This window comes from Salvelinus namaycush, chromosome 22 (assembly GCF_016432855.1).
Source record: "Salvelinus namaycush isolate Seneca chromosome 22, SaNama_1.0, whole genome shotgun sequence".
NCBI lineage: Eukaryota > Metazoa > Chordata > Actinopteri > Salmoniformes > Salmonidae > Salvelinus > Salvelinus namaycush.
In genome coordinates, this window is record NC_052328.1 from 23,024,561 (window position 1) to 23,046,067 (window position 21,507).

Sequence of the window (21,507 nt, forward strand, 5' to 3'; positions counted from 1 at the left end):
CTTTGTTCTCTCTCTCCCTCAATACTGCATGTCCAAAGGGGGAGAGGGTCCCTTACAGATATTTACGACCTGTCGTTAAGTCATAAAACTGTGGAGAGAGAGAGAGAGAGAGGAAGAGAGGGGCTATGATCCTCCCCCCAGGGCACATCATGACGAGCATTGTACCCAAGAACACCCAAGGTGCTTCAACAAAGTACAGAGTAAAGGGTCTGAATGCTTATGTAAATGTGATATAAATGAATTTGCTGAAATGTCTAAAAACCTGTTTTTGCTTGTCATTATGGTTTATTGTGTGTAAATTGATGATAGGAAAAAAGAATTTAATCCATTTTAGAATAAGGCTGTAACGTAACAAAATGTGAAAAAAGTCAAGGGGTCTGAATACTTTCCGAATGTACTGTATGTACCTGGTGGCACTGCAGAAACATCAACACCCCCCTGGTCAAGATGTCACAAGTTCAAATTCCTTTACATCGTGTCCCTGTGCCCTGCTTTTTATGTTGGTGTTGTCAGATAATCTGACTTTGCCCGCCCCCAATGTCATGCCCAGAGACCTGGTAGCGTAGCAGGGAATTCAGGTTGCTGGCAACCAAGAGGTTGCAGTAAAAATACAGTAAATATCATAATTTAGAAGATTTCACTGTAATCAGATTACAGCAGCATACCTTAGTCATTTTACAGCAATACCACCCTACTTCATCTGAAAAAATACAGTCAATTGTAGATGCTGTATTTTTTCTGCAACACCAGTAGCCAGTAATGTACTGGGAACCTTTAGCAAAGTGCTGAAATGTATCATCCCAATAAATCTGTGGCCAATCTCTATCATACCCACAAAGCATGAGGTTGTAAATTCAAATCCCAGGTGAAGTTGAATCCCAAGTGTCATTTTACAGCAATAGCATCTTAATCCAGATGTAAAAATAGTAAATTATTGTATATTTTCTGTATATTTACTGCAACCAGTAGCCAATAATTTACATTAACATTACAATTAGTGTTTAACAGTGAAGTAACTCATTAGAATTGCTTCAGGAATCTTGCAGCTTTTATATAATAAAAATAAATCTTATAAACATTTTGGTAGTTGTATGGCAGAGACATTGTGCTACAAAGTAATTGTTTGTTTTGTTGTTCTTTACAATTAATAGACACAGAAACTAGATAACTTCATAAAGCTTGCCAGCTGGAAGATTAGATTTATTCATTTTTTTGGAGGGAATAGTAACCATGATCGTTGGTTTCCAAGTAGCACAAGGATAAGAGATACATTTGCAGTGAAGCTTAAAATAGCTTAAAGAAAATGTCATGAGTTAGTTTAGTTTATTGAAACATACCAAACCTGAATATACATGTAGATATTTCAATAAAATAAACAAAGTACCTAAAAAGCAAAACACCTTCATATTTATGCATTCATGATAAGTATTTATTTTCATTTTTTTTACAGTATACAATTATTATATTTAACAGACAACGTTACTTAATAAACAGAATATATGCCAACCTATTTTGTTTGTGTACATTACAGCCGTAAAACTGATATGTTAAACATGTCATCATTCACTGGAACTTTACATTGAAGTATACAGTACTTTATAAAGGGGTTATAGGTAGTTTATAAATAAGTACCAATTAAACAGTTATTTGCTTGAAAAACATTATTTCACATAAAAGATTCCACCAATTAGTTATAACAATGTTTTACATAAAGTGTTATCTTCATTAGTTTCATTGTATGATTATTCCTGACATTCACGCATTTGTCGAATTGCTACAGTTTCTTTCTTTGGTACCACAAATTTAATCCTCAAATTTCATTACCCTGGTTCTGGTGCATAAAGTGATATATTTTATAGACACTGACAAAAAGAGAGATTGAGGAACTACCAGCCTGACAGCAAGACCATGGCGAGAATGGGGAGAAAAAAATAAAATAAGAGTGAAAGAGAGAGGGAGCTGGGGGCTGCATTTCCTGTGTTGTTAGGGACAGTGGTTGTTTCCGGGGTGGGCGAGTCTCTGATCATCTTATTAAAAAAGGACACGAATCTGGAAGTTTTGGGAAAAACATGCATCTCGGTCGCTCGCAAATTGGTATCATTTTCATCCTTATTCATTGTTATCACTCCAGCCTGGAACCATGCTAGCCCAGACTTACACATCAGGGGACCACCTACATCTCCCTGTAGAGAAAACAAAGCAGAAATTAATAGAATTGGATATTAATGAGAATCACTTAAACAGAGAGAATACTTCTGACCTACATTAAACAGCAATGCCTAGCACTCTCCGCCATACATACAATTTTGAAGAAACAAAAATTAAAATGTATGGGTAACACTTAAAGCATCCAAGTGTAATTCTTTATGATTTGTTATAAGCATGTATGAGCCTTTATAATGCCTTATAACATGGACTATACAGTATGCAATGGCTCTCTATGCATTCAATTCACAACTCTCAAACTGACTGTTATTTTGTCCCGATCATTAAGAGATGTTTATAAGACATTATAAAGAGATTGTACATGACAAGTCTTACAATGCATTATAACTGTATTATAATGCATTATACCTGGATGCTTTAAGTAAAGTAGCCCTTGCTGTAGCCCTTGTTACCTGTTCTAGGTTCAACGCTGCAGTGCAGATGTTCTCAGTGGAGGAGATGTTGCCACAGCTCCTCACGTTAGCCTGCTGCTCCCGTAGACCCGTCCCAGTGGTGCCATTCACTAGGATAGTGATTCATTTAGTTGGGTTAAAAACATCAGCTAATACGCATGGTCAACTGGTATCTATAATTTAACTAAAATGACACGCACAGAAATATTCCACCACATGCCTGTGGTAGAATAAACTAACAAGGAATGTACTAATAATAATGAAATGTCCTAATAATACGGTGAACAAAACTTAACTGATTTCATCATCTCATTTTCCCTAAAGAAATTATGAATGATTGAATCATGTGCATCCATTACTTGAACACTGAATGGCCTTCCAGCATCTTGCCAACAAACACAGTTTCTTACCCCTGCCTTTGTCCTGGTTTCCCCAGCCTGTCACCCAGCACAGAGTCCCAGGTGGGAAACTTCCATCGTTGCTCAGGTCTACACATATAGGCTGAAGGCAGCTGCTGAAGTTTACGAAGTTCTCCAGCTGCAGCAGCGCAATGTTGGTCCCAGTTAGGTTGGTCAGGGTGATTTTCACGATGCCCAATGAAGCCTCAAAGACATCAGATCCTTTCTGCTGTTGCTCTCCCAGAAACACAGTCCACTCGTCGGGATTTAGATGTGAACTACAGGAACAGAAAAGCAGATATGGTCTTCGAAAAGCATTTAAAAATAGATTTTACTGGCCAATCTTTCTACTCAATGTTGATTACAATGAGTGTACACATACACTGCAATATGACTGGATTATGACTAATTATGTTTGTTTAAAATCCGTTATAAACTCAGCAAAAAAGAAACATCCTCTCACTGTCAACTGCGTTTAATTTCAGCGAACTTAACATGTAAATATTATAATATAATATTAATATTTGTATGAACATAACAAGATTCAACAACTGAGACACAAACTGAACAAGTTCCACAGACATGTGACTAACAGAAATTGAATAATGTGTCCTTGAACAAAGGGGGAGGTCAAAATCAAAAGTAACAGTCAGAATCTGGTGTGGCCACCAGCTGCATTAAGTACTGCAGTGCATCTCCTCCTCATGGACTGCACCAGATTTGCCAGTTCTTGCTGTGAGATGTTACCCCACTCTTCCATCAAGGCACCTGCAAGTTCCCGGACATTTCTGGGGGGAATGGCCCTAGCCCTCACCCTCCGATCCAACAGGTCCCAGACATGCTCCATGGGATTGAGATCCGGGCTCTTCGATGGCCATGGCAGAACACTGACATTCCTGTCTTGCAGGAAATCACGCACAGAACGAGCAGTATGGCTGGTGGCCTTGTCATGCTGGAGGGTCATGTCAGGATGAGCCTGCAGGAAGGGTACCACATGAGGGAGGAGGATGTCATCTCTGTAACGCACAGCGTTGAGATTGCCTGCAATGACAACAGGCTCAGTCCGATGATGCTGTGACACACCGCCCCAGACCATGACGGACCCTCCACCTCCAAATCGATCCCGCTCCAGAGTACAGGCCTCGGTGTAACGCTCATTCCTTTGACGATAAACACGAATCTGACCATCACCCCTGCTGAGACAAAACCGCGACTCGTCAGAGAAGAGCACTTTTTGCCAGTCCTGTCTGGTCCAGCAACGGTGGGTTTGTGCCCATAGGCGACGTTGTTGCCAATGATGTCTGGTGAGGACCTGCCTTACAACAGGCCTACAAGCCCTCAGTCCAGCCTTTTTCAGCCTATTGCGGACAGTCTGAGCACTGATGGAGGGATTGTGCATTCCTGGTGTAACTCAGGCAGTTGTTGTTGCCATCCTGTACCTGTCCCGTAGGTGTGATGTTTGGATGTACCGATCCTGTGCACGTGTTGATACACATGGTCTGCCACTGTGAGGACGATCAGCTGTCCGTCCTGTCTCCCTGTAGCTCTGTCTTAAGCGTGTCACAGTACGGACATTGCAATTTATTGCCCTGGCCACATCTGCAGTCCTCATGCCTCCTTGCAGCATGCCTAAGGCACGTTCACGCAGATGAGCAGGGACCCTGGGCATCTTTCTTTGGGGGTTTTTCAGAGTCAGTAGAAAGGCCTCTTTAGTGTCCTAAGTTTTCATAACTGTGACCTTAATTTCCTACCGTCTGTAAGCTGTTATTGTCTTAACGACCATTCCATAGGTGCATGTTCATTAATTGTTTATGGTTCATTGAACAAGCATGGGAAACAGTGTCTAAACCCTTTACAATGAAGATCTGTGAGGTTATTTGGATTTTTACAAATTATCTTTGAAAGACAGGGTCCTGAAAAAGAGTTTAGTTATGGGTTCATAGAAAGTCCAACTTTTCTCTGTAAAGCTCAGTGCAAGATTAATTTACCCAGGGAAGCATTGGGCAGCACTAAGGACAAATTCCTCCGTAATAAGAGTGCCACCGCAAATATGGATCCCATTTCTGTGTAGACTGACCATCCAGGGCCAGGTTTCCTCTGCAACATAACAACTTTTGCTCCCTAGACAGGGACTCATAGGAGCACGGCCACATACTCGCCCTGAAAGGGAAAGAAGAAAACGGTAAGTAATGATACAAAGTAGTGTCGTATTCTTTCACAGCTCAGCAAATAAAAAATACAAGTTAAGACACCACACTCTTAGACAACAAGGTGCTATCTAGAATCTAAAAGGGTTTATTGGCTGTCCCCATAGGAGAACTCTTTGAAGAAGCCTTTTTGGTTCCATGTAGAACTCTTTTGGTTCCAGGTAGAACACTTTTGGGTTTCATGTAGAACCCTTTCCACAGAGGGTTCTACCTGGAACCCAAAAGCATTCTTCTATGGGGACAGCCGAATAACCCTTTTGGAACCTTTATCCAAGAGTGTAGCCATAGAGGTACAGCAGTGGTGGCTGTACTTCCAGTTGGGATCATGGTTGGTGGCAAGCCAGGACAGGTATAACTACTGTCAGCATCTAACCCACAGGAGGTAAACTGGACAAAGCCTAGCTTGTCGGTGCTGAACCTAAAATGTAATGAAAAACTCACCTTCTTTTTCAGTTGAAATGACAGCGATATCTGGTGCTTTAGTTGTTGTTGTTTTTAGCTGTTGTTTAGTTGGTACGTTTGTAGCAGGACCAGTAGATGGCGGGACAGTTGTAGCAGGAGGTGGTAGGCCAGGACAGGTGTAACTGCTGTCAGTATCTACCCCACTGGAGGTAAACTGGACAAAGCCTGGCTTGTCGGTAGTGATCTTGGAGTTGATCCAGGGCTGGTAGCGAGACACTCTGGTGTACACCCCAGGGAGATTGGGCCGAGCACAGCCAAAACCCCAACTAACAACCCCAGACTGGATCCAGACAGAGTTCTGTTTAGTCACCATTGGACCTCCAGAGTCACCCTGAAATGATAGAGCAAGGTAAGTCTTCCAATCCATTAAAAAACAAAGAACAGTTTAGGAACAGGGCAATAATGAAATGGGTTAGCATGGACTCTACCTGACATGAGTCCTTGCCCCCTGTCAGTACACCAGCACAAAGCATGTTGTCTGTGACTGAGCCAACCCTATTGAGGCAGTTACACTGTCTATTACCCACAACTGGAACCTCCACTTCCTGCAGAGCCTGAGGGGAGGGGAGGGATTCTGAGGGAGAGGATGAGAGACAGACTCATTATGAACATTCCATTTTCATTGGAAAAATAATGTTTTTGGTCTGCAATGTACTGCTATTTCTCACAACACAATATGTCATTGACATCTCCATGGAAAGGTCTCCTCACTTCCTTCGTTGATTTTGCCCCAGCCAGTGACCCAGCTATCAGTGCCATTGTGGTAAAAACTGTCACTTGCTGCCAGACAGACGGGTCTGATATATTTTGTGAAGTTGACTGGTGAGGTGAGTCTGAGTAGAGCAATGTCGTTGTCACTGGTGTCACTGTCGTAAACTGGATGTAAGACGATCTGAGCAACAGTTCTGGACACTTCGTTGGGGTTACTGCCCTCCTGGTTCTGTCGACCTAAGATGATGTTCCAATCATTTGGGCTTGAGCTTTGTTGGAACAGGAAGATTATATATTTTTTGCATCATATGAGAATTTGACAAAATATAATAATCTCATTAAACTAAAGTTGATTTTGCAGAAACTTATTTCAAGTAAGAGTTGCACTCAGCTGCATTACAGAGAGTTTGACATATTCCTTGAGCTACAACCTTTACGTCCCCTGTATCTCACGCTAACTCACCCAGAAAAGCAGTGGGCTGCAGACATCACCCACTCCTTGTTGATGAGGGACCCACCGCAAAAATGGCTGCCAAATTGGTGTACGCTAGCCTGCCAGGGCCAACTTCCGGCAGGGGCATCCTCACCCCCCACTATTTTGTTGTTGAATGAAGTGGTCCCACACACTTAAACATAGATAAACAATGATGAGTGGAGTGGTGCCACATACTGGAACATAAGAGATAATCAGAGTCTGAATTGAGTCACTAAGCCATAGAATACAATATGAAACCATGGGTAACACTTTACTTGACACCCAGCATCAAAACCATGTCATAATATGTCATAACAGCTGACATAACTTGTCATAACCTGTTATAATATGGTCATAACACTGTCATGAAACATATATTTAGACCTGTTGTGACATATATTGCGTTATTTTATGGCTGATTATGACACCTACATAAGAGTGTCAAAATCCCCAAAATCTAACACACAAGGCAAAACAATCCATTACACCATGGGTGTCAAACTCTGGCCCGCGGGCCAAATTTGGCCCGCGGGGTAATTATATTTGGCCCGCGAGACAATACCAAATTACTACTAGAGCTGGCCCGCCGGTATTATACAGCGCATTCACCGCTAATACTACGAATCCCATAATGCTCTGCTGTTGTTTTCGCGCGCCAATCAATCCCTGCTGCCAAACCATAAAAGCGCAGATATCTACCGCCGTGTTCCCATGCGCAGTTTGCTGAAAAACTCAGTGTTCTCTCCGCTGAGTTTAGCCGGCGATTTGCCGACTTCGATGTCCAGAAATGTAGGTTTGAACTGCTTAGTAATCCCTTCGCAGTTGATGTGGAAAATGCACCAACCAACATCCAAATGGAGCTGATTGAACTCCAGTGCAACGACACGCTGAAGTCAAAGTATGATGCTGTGGGCGCCGCACAGTTTCCACGGTTCATCCCTGACACAATGCCTCAGCTCCGCACCCAAGCTGCTCAGATGCTCTCCATGTTCGGCAGCACTTATCTATGCGAGCAACTTTTTTCCTCGATGAAGATGACCAAAACAACTCACAGGAGACGTCTGACTGATGAACACCTTCGCTCGATACTGAGGATTTCTTCAGCTCAGAGCCTGAGCCCAGACATTGATGAACTAGCATCCAAGAAGAGATGCCAGGTATCTGGCTTGGGCACATCAGATTAGATCAGTGTGCAATAATTAACGTTTTCTTTGTGCACTTTTTCTTGCTACAAGGCATGGGCTTGAATGGTTGATTGATTTATTATCATTTTATTTGTAAAATTATTAGCCAGTGGAAAAAGTTTATTTTGGTATTTAAATCAGAAGGCTGCAAATAGAAAAGAGGCATACGATTTTTATTTAAATTTTATTTATTTAATAAATGAATGCCATTGATGTGTTTTTTCATTTGAAATTCGATTTTGCATGTCTCCACTATTAAATAATATATTGTATGGTAATAAGCGATGCTTGTTCCATATTCAATGTTAAAGCAAAACTTGTTTGGGTCCATATTAAAAGGTTCATTTGTTCAATGTTGGCCCGCGACTTTGTTCAGGTTTTACATTTTGGCCCACTGGGTATTTGAGTTTGACACCCCTGCATTACACCATAGCCTATGTGTCAACAGTATGGTTATGTTATATATATTTTTATATTGACCATATTAAATTGTCATTGTAATTGCACACACATTGATTGATGTCAGATATGCAGCTACCCGAACGCGCAGACTCCCCAAAAATATGGAAGAAGGTACTCTGGTCAGATGAGACTAAAATTGAGCTTTTTGGCCATCAAGGAAAATGTCTGGCGCAAACCCAACTCCTCTCATCACCCCGAGAACACCATGTTTTTCATTGGCAGGGACTGGGAAACTGGTCAGAATTGAAGGAATAATGTATGGTGCTAAATACAGGGAAATTCTTGAGGGAAACTTATTTCTGTCTACCAGAGATTTGAGACTGGGACAGAGGTTCACCTTCCAGCAGGACAATGACCCTAAGCATACTGCTAAAGCGGCACTCAAGGGGTTTAAGGGGAAACATTTAAATGTCTTGGAATGGCCTAGTCAAAGCCCAGACCTCAATCCAATTGAGAATCTGTGGTATGACTTAAAGATTGCTGTACACCAGCGGAACCCATTGAACTTGAAGGAGCTAGAGCAGTTTTGCCTTGAAAAATGGGCAAAAATCCCAGTGGCTAGCTTATAGAGACATACCCCAAGAGACTTGCAGCTGTAATTGCTGCAAAAGGTGGCTCTACAAAGTATTGACTTAGGGGGGCGAATAGTTATGCACGCGTAAGTTCTCTTTTTTCTTCTTATTTCTTGTTTGTTTCACAACAAAAAATATTTTTGCATCTTCAAAGTGGTAGGCATGTTGTGTAAATCAAATGATACAACCCCCCCAAAAAATCTATTTTAATTCCATGTTGTAAGGCAACAAAATAGGAAAAATGCCAAGGGGATGAATACTTTTGCAAGCCACTGTACGTGATAGGGCTATCTGGCTTATATGATTATGATGGTCATAGCGCTTCTTGACAGTGTCATAAAGTGTATTTTCTTAGTCCAAGTAAAGTGACACAGGAGGGTCATAATGCTTCTTGACAGTGTCATAAAGTGTATTTTCTTAGTCCTAGTAAAGTAACACAGGATGGTCATAATGCTTCATGACAGTGTCATAAAGTGTATTTTCTACAAGTTATAAAAATATGAGGGAAACAAATGACTGTAAACAATTCATTACAAAAACAACAAAAGATTTAAGAAACAAACTTTCAAACAAAAGGAAACTTTTTATCAGGGAAAAAACACATTTGAATACATATAGTAGTCATGTCCAGCCATAAAATAACGAAATATACACTATATATACAAAAGTATGTGGATTCGGCTATTTCAGCCACTCCCATTGCTGACAGGTGTATAAAATCGAGCACACAGCAACGCTGTCACGTTCCTGACCTGTTTTCTGTTTATTTTGTATGTGTTTAGTTGGTCAGGGCGTGAGTTGGGGTGGGCATTCTATGTTTTGTGTTTCTATGTTTAGGTTAGTGGTAATTAGCCTTATATGGTTCTCAATCAGGGACAGGTGTTTGACGTTTCCTCTGATTGAGAACCATATAAAGGTAGGCTGTTCACACTGTTTGTTTGTGGGTGATTGTCTTCCGTGTCTGTGTCTGTGCACCACACGGGACTGTTTCGTTTGTTCGTTCGTTTGTGTCGTCTGTACCAGTTCATGCGTTCTTCGTGTTATGTAAGTTCGTTTGTTCGGGTCTGTTTGACTTCGTTTATTATTTTGTATATTTTCAAGTATGTTTAGTTTTCGTCTGGTTTAATAAATATTCATGTCGTATCACAACGCTGCGTTTTGGTCAAATCCCTACTCCTCCTCTTCTTCCGAAGAGGAGGAGGACAGCCGTTACAGAATCACCCACCAACCATGGATCAAGCAGCGTGAGAGGAACCAACCAAAGACCAAGCGGCGTGGGAGAGCGCAACAAAGAAACCAGGACTCGTGGACATGGGAGGAAATATTGGACGGAAAAGGACCCTGGGCTCAGACAGGGGAATATCGCCGCTCTGTTGAAGAGAGGGAGGCAGCTAAAGCCCAGGAGCGGTGGTTTGAGGAGGCAGCAAGGAGACGTGGCTGGAGACCCGAAAAGCCTGTGAGTAAACCCCAAAAATTTCTTGGGGGGGGGCTAAAAGGGAGAGTGGCGAAGTCAGGTAGGAGACCTGCGCCCACTCCCTGTACTTACCGTGGAGAGCGAGAGAACGGGCAGACACCGTGTTACGCAGTAGAGCGCATGGTGTCTCCTGTACGTGTGCATAGCCCGGTGCGGTACATACCAGCTCCTCGTATCGGCCGGGCCAGATTGAGCATTGAGCCAAGTGCCATGAAGCCGGCTCTACACATCTGGCCACCAGTGCGTCTCCTCGGGCCGGCTTACATGGCACCAGCCTTACGCATGGTGTCCCTGGTACGCCTGCACGGTCCGGTATTTCCGGCGCCACCTCCCCGCTCCAGACCAGTGCCTACACCACGCACCAGGCTTCCAGTGCGTCTCCAGAGCCCTGTTCCTCCTCCACGCACTCTCCCTGTGGTGCGTGTCTCCAGCCCAGTGCCTCCAGTCCCGGCACCACGCATCAAGCCTCCTGTGCGTCTCCAGAGCCCTGTACGCACTGTTTCTTCTCCCCGTACTCGCCCTGATGTGCGTGCCCTCAGCCCGGTAACACCAGTGCCGGTACCACGCACCAGGCCTATAGTACGCCTTGAGAGTCCAGTGTGCCCTGTTGTTGTTCCCCGCACTAGCCTGATGGTGCGTGTCCTTACAGCCGTTACAAACGCAATCTCCATAGACAAACATTGGCAGTAGAATAGCCCGTACTGAAGAGCTCAGTGACTTCCAACGTGGCACCATCATAGGATGCAACCTTTCCACCAAGTCAGTTCGTCAAATTTCTTCCCTGCTAGAACTGCCCCGGTCAAGTGTAAGTGCTGTTATTGTGAAGTGGAAACATCTATTAGCAACAACGGCTCAGCCGCAAAGTGGTAGGCCACACAAGCTCACAGAACGGGACCGCCAAGTGCTGAAGCACGTAGAGCATTAAAATTGTCTATCCTCGGTTGCAACACTCACTACCGAGTTCCAAACTGTCTCTGGAAGCAACTTCAGCATAAGAACTGTTCGTCTGGAGCTTCATGAAATGGGTTTTCATGGCCGATCAGCTGCACACAAGCCTAAGATCCCAATGTGCAATGCCAAATGTCGGCTGGAGTAGTGTAAGGCTTGCCGCCATTGGAGTCTGGAGCAGTGGAAATGCGTTCTCTGGAGTGATGAACCAAGCTTCATCATCTGGCAGTCCAAAGGACAAATCTGGGTTGGGTGATGCCAGGAGAACGCTACCTGCCCCCATGCCTAGTGCCAACTGTAAAGTTTAGTGGAAGACGAATAATGGTCTGGGAATGTTTTTCATGGTTCGGGCTCGGCCCCTTAGTTCCAGTAAAGGGAAATCTAAATGCTACAGCATACAATGACATTCTAGACAATTCTGTGCTTCCAACTTTGTGGCAACAGTTTGGGGAAGGCCCTTTCCTGTTTCAGCATGACAATGCACCCATGCACAAAGCAAGGTACATACAGAAATGGTTTGTCGAGATCGGTGTGGAAGAACATGACTGCACAGATCGCTGACGTCAACCCCATCGAACACCTTCGAGATTAATTGGAACGCCGACTGCGAGACAGGCCTAATCGCCCAAAATCAGTGCCCGACCTTACTAATGCTCTTGTGGCTGAAAGGCAGCAAGTCCCAGCAGCAATGTTCCAACATCTAGTGGAAAGCCTTCCCAGAAGAGTGGAGGCTGTTATAGCAGCAAAGGGGGTCCAACTCCATATTAACGCCCATGATTTTGGAATGAGATGTTTGACGAGCAGGTGTCCATATGCTTTTAGGAATGTAGTGTACGTCACAACAGGTGTAAATATATAGGTCCTGACAGCGTTATGACCATATTATGACAGGTTTTGACAAGTTATGCCAGCTGTTATGACATATTATGGCATGGTTATGATCGTGTTTTAACGTGTTATGACACTGAGTGTCAAGTAAAGTGTTACCAAAACATGATTGTTCACACAGTGTGGAAATGGACCTTTGGCTTCACAGTAATATGATACACAGTATACATGATAAATAAAATAATCAGACATTAAAACATTAGCAGCATGTCATTAAGATCATTACAGCTGTCAAAATGTGCATGCAGGTATGTGGACTGATTACATTTTTCGTCAATAATGAAAACGAAGAATATCTCAAAGGTTGACATTTATAGTATGTTCTAATCGATCATGCTCTTTAAATTAAACAAATAGCAAAAAGAAATGGCAGCAATGGGAGTGATGACCGTGAATTTCTGTACACGTCTGGAGAATAAAATGTAGATCATGTTCTTACCATCAAGTTGACAATATGATTCTGAGAAAGAGAGGAAGTAATTGAGTTAATTCATTGTCTGATTGTCTCTATTAAAAATGTTTGCTTTTGTGAAAATGCAGCTTGTGTATAACCACAATTGTTGAACATGTCACACCTCATTGCATGCTAGCTTGCATCAGTTGCACCTTTTCTTCAGTAGTGGATCAAACAAATAAAGCTAAAACATTAAATTCATGTTTTCATGAAACTGAAAAGTCTCTGAAATTGAATGCTGTTGTAATATGAGTTGGATTAGAGTGTTTAATTTAGTATTTTATTTTGGGGGTAGTTTAGCTTTAATATTGCAGATAGACTGTGGCTTCCATCAATGTAATTGTCTGCATAATTTCCAATCCCCCATACATATTAAAAAAATATATTTTTGTTTATTATTTTCCCCTAACCCTACCATCCTTCCCTAATTGGATTAAACTAATGCACAACAACACTTAGGCTTCTACTTTCAGCTTATTCATACTATATACATTTTATGGACACAGAATATTTTACAATCGTTTTTAGTCCCATCCTTCAGCTACCCTCAACCCCTCCCATCAATCTCTGAAGAACATCCAGTTTTGATTTCTATTTGCCATATATATTGTTTTGTTTTTCAACTCATAAAACTGAAAAGACTCTGAAATGGAATGCTGTTGTAATATGAGTTGGATTGTAGTGGTTGTAAGGTGCTTTATACATATTTATTTTACAAGTATCTACGTATATTTTTTAAGTATGTGAGTAGTTAAATGTTGCAATATGTAACTTTTTGTGTGACCCGACCAGTGGCGATTTTAGCATGTCAATCTTGGTGGGGCAAACATTTTTTTTTATAGATGCATGCCAGCGAAGCCACTACACACCTCTAAACAGTACATTAAATGCACTTTAATGGTGACAAACGGTGCCCACAAACTTTTAGGGTCTACATAAAGCTGTCCCGAGAGTGGAGCTTATTGCTGACTTGCTTAAATAAATATGATTTCTACTGACTCCTTGTGGATTTGTGTACAGTAAGTAGATAAGAACCGCATTCTCCTTCAATAATAATGAATGTCGACATTTTGACTTTTGTACCATACACAAACATTTTAAACTTTATGTTCAGTAAATTCAAAATGTTTGTTCTTATATAAATAATACGTAGCTCTTAAGTATAAGCAAGTTCAAGCAAACGAGCTGCGATGAGGTAGGCCTACCTGTTCAGCAATTTTGAAATGGACAGCGACAGAAATTCAGATAGATATTAGTTCAGATAAATTCAGCAAGATGTTGAGGCCTTAACTTTACTCTCTTTTAAGTCACCACAGAGAGAGAAAGAGAGAGAGAGTGAGAGACCCAGACTCAGAGGTTAGACTGCCATTTGAAGTATTTTATTAGGCCTATGTGGTCTAAAAAGGAAGGACAATACAATCACAAGGATCCACTTTCATAGACAATATACAGAAGCACTGACAGAGCATTGCACAAACAAAACAACCGCAATATGAACTGGAATTACATGGGTCTGTTACTGAACTGTTTGTTGAACAAAAGTATTTCAATTGGAAGAGACCGTCACTGGCAAACATGGTTACGAGAAGGGGATACTATAATATATTGTTGTTGGGTCTGTAACTTACCACCCTCCTCGCGGAGAAAAGCACCTGAGCTAATTATAACACACAAAGTAAGAAAAACAATTAAATGCAAAATTCTAACATTGCCTAAAATGATTAATAAGATACTAATGAGATAGACCTATATAAGCAATATAACAATGCAGATGTACAAAATCTGGCATATAAACTCAGCAAAAAAAGAAACGTCCTCTCACTGTCAACTGCATACATTTTCAGCAAACTTAACATGTGTAAATATGTGTGAACATAACAAGATAGATTCAACAACTGAGACATAAACTGAACAAGTTCCACAGACATGTGACTAACAGAAATGGAATAATGTGTCCTTGAACAAAGGGGGAGGTCAAAATCAAAAGTAACAGTCAGTATCTGGTGTGGCCACCAGCTGCATTAAGTACTGCAGTGCATCTCCTCCTCATGGACTGCACCAGATTTGCCAGTTCTTGCTGTGAGATGTTACCCCACTCTTCCATCAAGGCACCTGCAAGTTCCCGGACATTTCTGGGGGGAATGGCCCTAGCCCTCACCCTCCGATCCAACAGGTCCCAGACATGCTCCATGGGATTGAGATCCGGGCTCTTCGATGGCCATGGCAGAACACTGACATTCCTGTCTTGCAGGAAATCACGCACAGAAGGAGCAGTATGGCTGGTGGCCTTGTCATGCTGGAGGGTCATGTCAGGATGAGCCTGCAGGAAGGGTACCACATGAGGGAGGAGGATGTCATCTCTGTAACGCGCAGCGTTGAGATTGCCTGCAATGACAACAGGCTCAGTCCGATGATGCTGTGACACACCGCCCCTGACCATGACGGACCCTCCACCTCCAAATCGATCCCGCTCCAGAGTACAGGCCTCGGTGTAACGCTCATTCCTTTGATGATAAACACGAATCTGACCATCACCCCTGCTGAGACAAAACCGCGACTCGTCAGAGAAGAGCACTTTTTGCCAGTCCTGTCTGGTCCAGCGACGGTGGTTTTGTGCCCAGAGGCGACATTGTTGCCGGTGATGTCTGGTGAGGACCTGCCTTACAACAGGCCTACAAGCCCTCAGTCCAGCCTCTCTCAGCCTATTGCGGACAGTCTGAGCACTGATGGAGGGATTGTGCATTCCTGGTGTAACTTGGGCAGTTGTTGCCATCCTGTACCTGTCCCGCAGGTGTGATGTTCGGATGTACCGATCCTATGCAGGTGCTGCTACACGTGATCTGCCACTGCGAGGACGATCAGCTGTCCATCCTGTCTCCCTGTAGCGCTGTCTTAGGCGTCTCACAGTACGGACATTGCAATTTATTGCCCTGGCCACATCTGCAGTCCTCATGCCTCCTTGCAGCATGCCTAAGGCACGTTCACGCAGATGAGCAGGGACCCTGGGAATCTTTCTTTTGGTGTTTTCAGAGTCAGTAGAAAGGCCTCTTTCGTGTCCTAAGTTTTCATAACTGACCTTAATTGCCTACCGTCTGTAAGCTGTTAGCGTCTTAACGACCGTTCCACAGGTGCATGTTCATTAATTGTTTATGGTTCATTGAACAAGCATGGGAAACAGTGTTTAGACCCTTTAAAATAGAGATCAGGGAAGTTATTTTGATTTTTACGAATGATCTTTGAAAGACAGGGTTCTGAAAAGGGACGTTTCTTTTTTTGCTGAGTTCATGACGATTAGCGGTTAAGAGGCATGTCTTAATTTCGATTAAGACATGAGTGAGCTGAGACGGATGTAGCCTGTATGCTGCCTATTTGTTCAGCACTTTTTATATGGACAGCGACATAATTTAGAACATGGGCCGTTCTTACAGTATTCTCCAGTACACCAAGACAGAACAGTGGGATAAATAGCGGGGGCACATAAGCAGCCAATGAAAGCTCTTACAATATTCGACGATGACATTTCTCTAAAACAGACTATATGCTACATGTGCACTACCAAGTCAGTAGGCTATATGCCTATTCGTTCAGCACTTTTGAAATGGACAGCGACATAATTCAGAATATGGGCTGTTCTTACAGTATTCTCCCTGTACACCAAGTCCAAACAGTAGGCTAAATTAACAGAGGCACATAGGCAGACAATGAAAGATCTGACAATAGGGGCACATAAGCAGACAATGAAAGCTGTTACAATATTCGATGATAAAAAAAAATCTAAAACTGGCTATAGGCTAGAAGTGCTCAACCAAGTCGGAACAGTAGGCTAAATTAATGGGGGCACGTAAGCAGACAATGAAAGCTGTTACAATATTCGAAGATGAGATTTCTCTAAAGGCTACATGTGCACCACCAAGTCAGAAGGAAAGGGACCACATTCTTAGGGTGAGGCACATGGGCTACTAACTGCTTACTACACAACATACACTTAGTATTACTTTCTTAGCTACGGTATACACATCTCCCTGGCATATTACATCACTTATGCAGCAGCATACTAGACATACTTATGGACTCACCATTGTTGTGCTGTGCTCACTTGAACAGGAAGTTGGCACGGCGGTCCTTCTTGTGGGCAAAATTCTCAATTACTTTGTCATCAAAGTCTTGCATTCTCTGGATGAAGTCATGCTGGATTGATAGCGTTTAACCTTTTCTGGCCCATGGAGTTGCGTGTGGTTTTTATTATTTTAAGGGGGGAAAGTTTCTATCTGACTCGGCAGTTATCATCGGAGTGGTGATGATGATTTTGAGAAGAGAGACCGTATCAGACAAGGCCTCCTGCAGGTTGTTTTCATAGAGTGATTTCAATAAAGAATGTGCTGTCTTTCCAGTGTGCAGCTCAGGATGTCGATAGACAGTGAACAGCTCCCTTTTCAATTCTCCTGTTTGCCCACAGGCCATAGATTGGTAGCACACTGGAGTTCGGCGGTCGGAAAGGAATCCTTCAGTAGGGTTTGGACAGCACGTACATTACTACTCATCACCGCTGCCCTGTCGTAGGTTTGTGCAGGAAGCTTCTCCTTGACATTCAGTGGCGCTAGGACTTGTTTGATGGTTTTGGAGAGGCCAACACCAGTTTTGTCCTTCACCTCTACAAAAACCTCTCACACACACTGTTGTCTGGCAACCATGTAGCGCAGCACTATTATTATCTGTGATTTACAGGAGATGTCAGTGGTCTTGTCTGCCTGTGCAGACGCAAAAGGAGTCAGACACCTCCTTAGCTATAGCTTTTCTGTACACTTCATATACATACAATCCAAAAGTTTGTTATGAATCGTGCTTGACGTACCCTTAAAAATAGATTTCACGCATGGTCTCAAAAATACACCTGAAAACGTCTGGGTTCAAGGAATCGGCGGACTCGTCATGGCCTCGCAGTGCTGTCTAACAATTGCCACACAATTGAATGCATGCTATAATTCGGGCAAGCACGTACCTATTCTCCTCCGTTTGTTGGTTGTGAAGGTCGATGGCTCGTCTATATTTCTAGCTGAGCCACAATGTTTGATTTCTCCAGTAATCACAGTTTAACAGTGCCCCCCCCCCCCCCCCCCAAAGGTGTGGACTCCGGCCGCAAAACCTGAACCTATAGGGGAGGGTCTGGGTGGGCATTTCACCGAAGTGGCGGCTCTGGTGCGGGACGTGGACCCCGCTCCACCTTAGTCTTGGCCCACTTAGGTGGCGCCTCTGGAGCGGGGACCCTTACCGCCGACCCCGGACTGGGGACCCTCGCAGCGGGCCCCGGACAGGAGGGCGACTCTGGCTGCTCCGGACAGGAGGGAGACTCTGGCTGCTCCGGACAGGAGGGAGACTCTGGCTGCTCCGGACAGGAGGGAGACTCTGGCTGCTCCGGACAGGAGGGAGACTCTGGCTGCCCCGGACAGGAGGGAGACTCTGGCTGCTCCGGACTAGAGGGCGTCACTGGAGGCTCCAGACTAGAGGGTGACGCTGGAGGCTCCGGACTAGAGGGCGACGCTGGAGGCTCCGGACTAGAGGGCGACGCTGGAGGCTCCGGACTAGAGGGCGTCGCTGGAGGCTCCGGACTAGAGGGCGTCGCTGGAGGCTCCGGACTGACGGCCTTCGTTGGAGGCCTCGTGCCATAACTCCTCACTGGAGGTTTCTTGCCATGGATCCTCACTGGAGGCTTCGTGCCATGGATCATCACTGGAGGCTTCGTGCCATGGATCATCACTGGAGGCTTCGTGCCATGCATCATCACTGGAGGCTTCGTGCCATGGATCATCACTGGAGGCTTCGTGCCATGGATCATCACTGGAGGCTTCGTGACATGGATCATCACTGGAGGCGTCGTGCCATGGATCATCACTGGAGGCTTCGTGCCATGGATCATCACTGGGGGCTTCGTGCCATGGATCATCACTGGAGGCTTCGTGCCATGGATCACCACTGGAGGCTTCTTGCCATGGATCATCACTGGAGGCTTCGTGCCATGGATCACCACTGGAGGCTTCTTGCCATGGATCATCACTGGAGTGGAGAGACACACAGGAGGCCTGGCTCTGGGAGAAGGCACAGGACTCACCAGGCTGGGGAGACATGCAGGAGGGTTAGGGCTTAGCACAGGCACAGAACTCACCAGGCTGGGGAGACATGCAGGAGGCCTTGTCCTTGGCTGAGGCACCGGATGCACTGGGCCGTGGAGGCGCACTGGAGGTCTCGAGCAACGAGCCTGCACAACTCGTCCCGGCTGGGCTGTGCTGGCGAACTGGGGACACCGTGCGTAGGGCTGGTGCAGTGTAACCCGGGCCGAGGAGACGCACTGGAGACCAGATGCGCTGAGCCGGCATCATCCCTCCTGGCTCGATGCCCACTCTAGCCCGGCCGATGCGAGGAGCTGCGATGTAGCGATCCGGGCTATGCGTGCGCACTGGGGACACCGTGCGCTTCACCGCATAACACGGTGCCTGCCCGGTCACTCTCTCGCCACGGTAAGCACGGGGAGTTGGCTCAGGTCTCCTACCTGACTCCACCAATCTCCCCGTGTGCCCCCGCCCCAAAAAAATCTGGGGCTGCCTCTCGTGCACGTTACCTCAAGCCAATTCCTCATAGTGTTGCCGCTCCGCTCTAGCTGCCTCCAGCTCCTCTTTCGGACGGCGGTACTCTCCCGATGGTGCCAAGGGTCCCTTTCCGTCCAATATTTCCTCCCATGTCCAGGAGTCCCTTCCACGCTGCTTGGTCCTTTGCTGGTGGGTAGTTCTGTAACGAACGTCGTCGGGAGAAGGAGAAGAGGACTAAGATGCAGTGTGGTAAGTGTCCATATTACTTTTAATAAATACGAAACACTTGAACAAAACAACAAAACGACAAACGAACAGTTCTGCAAGGTGCAATACAGAAAACAGAAAACAACGACCCACAAACACAGGTGGGAACAGGCTACCTAAGTATGGTTCTCAATCAGAGACAACGATAGACAGCTGCCTCTGATTGGGAACCATACCAGGCCAAACACATAGAAATTCAAAACATAGAACAACATAGAACACCAGACATAGAATGCCCACCCAAACTCACCACTGACCAACCAAAATAGAGACATAAAAAGATCTCCAAGGTCAGGGCGTGACAATTCTCATGTTTTCAAACCCTTTCAGACAGATGTTTTAAGCCCTTAAACCCAGACTTGAACCACACACCCTCTCCACTGAATAGCAGGCAGGGGAAGCAAAATAGTGATTTCTTTGAGATGCTTGCAGTTAGCCACTGCTTCCTTCCAAACCATTAATGGTTGAATTTGCAATTTCCAACTTGTTGTGTAATGTTTCTGTCCAATGGTCCATGAGCACCGAGACGTTTTATCTCTAATTTCTCTTCATTTGACAAGGATTGAAAAGGATTTGCCAGTAGATTGTCAACTTGATTAATGATGATGACTGCTAGCTTGCTAGCTAAGATTTTGAAAGTATGATTTTGACATGATCAGTCCGATCAAAGCTACTGTAGATAGTGAGTTGACATCATTTTATCTGTGGCCAATGACCTTCACACTTCTTGGATGGGTACTTATAATATAACTCTATGGCAGCATCCAAGGGGCTTGAATTTTCGAGCTCTCCCTGTAGATTTTGTGGTGACATAGTGTCCCCATGAGTGACAGAACCCTGAGCCAATCATGGCGCAACTAGAGAACATTACCAAACCCCATGCTCTGCATTTCCACTGGCTGCCCCACCACTAGAGAAAGTACTGATCTAGGCTGAAACACCTGCATTTTGGAGCTGCCTTACTCAAGAAATCGGCTTTATTAACTCAATATTTTTTTTTACATTGTTTGCAAACTGATATGTGACACGTATTAATGCCACAATAACATGCAAAACAGGTCATAATACATCATGTCAGTAAAGGAATTTCATCAACAATTGGCTTGTTTTTTTCTCACTATAGTAGCAAGCCATTCTATAGAAAAATCTAGTTTTACATTAACTATTTACTTTTGAGATGTATCGCTGGGAAGGATACTGCAACACTCAAAAAGGGCAATGAAAGATGCATGAAAAGTGTCATGACGCCTATGTATACACTGAGTGTACAAAACAATAGGACAGCTGCTCTTTCATTGACACTGACCAGGTAAATCCAGGTGAAAGTTATGATCCCTTATTGATGTCTCTTCTTAAATCCACTTCAATAGGTGTAGATGAAGGGGAGGCGAAAGGTTAAAGAAGGATTTTTAAGCCTTAAGAGAATTGAGACATGGATAATGTATGTGTCCCATTCAGAGGGTGAATGGGCAATACAAAATATTTAAGTGCCTTTGAACAGGGTATGGTACTAGGTGCCAGGCGCACCTGTTTGAGTGTGTCAAGAACTGCAACGCTGCTGGGTTTTTCACGCTCAACAGTTTCCTGTGTTTATCAAGAATGGTCCTCCACGCAAAGGACATCCAGCTAACTTGGCACAACTGTGGGAAGCATTGGAGTCAACATGGGCAAGCATTTCTGTGGAAGGCTTTCGACACCTTGTAGAGTACACGCCAAGAAGAATTGAAGCTGTTCTGAGGGCAAAAAATATTGCTACACAATATTAGCAAGATGTTCCTAATGTTTTGTAGACTCAGTGTATACAGT

General features: G+C 44.1%; 1 protein-coding gene across 1 annotated transcript in view; it reads right to left on the reverse strand.

The window, feature by feature from the left end:
* Window positions 1-1,211: 1,211 nt before the first annotated feature.
* The window catches only part of LOC120017675 (transmembrane protease serine 9-like), a 43,788-nt gene continuing 23,492 nt past the window's right edge, over window positions 1,212-21,507 (reverse strand). Inside the window, exons 2-10 of the mRNA XM_038960596.1 lie at window positions 12,839-12,859; window positions 6,860-7,022; window positions 6,397-6,665; window positions 6,114-6,259; window positions 5,665-6,016; window positions 5,005-5,176; window positions 3,029-3,294; window positions 2,619-2,728; window positions 1,212-2,183 (exon numbers count right to left, since the gene is read on the reverse strand). Of these exons, the coding sequence (XP_038816524.1) occupies window positions 1,887-2,183; window positions 2,619-2,728; window positions 3,029-3,294; window positions 5,005-5,176; window positions 5,665-6,016; window positions 6,114-6,259; window positions 6,397-6,665; window positions 6,860-7,022; window positions 12,839-12,859 (1,796 nt within the window). The 3' untranslated portion in view covers window positions 1,212-1,886. The remainder of the gene's footprint in view (window positions 2,184-2,618; window positions 2,729-3,028; window positions 3,295-5,004; window positions 5,177-5,664; window positions 6,017-6,113; window positions 6,260-6,396; window positions 6,666-6,859; window positions 7,023-12,838; window positions 12,860-21,507) is intronic.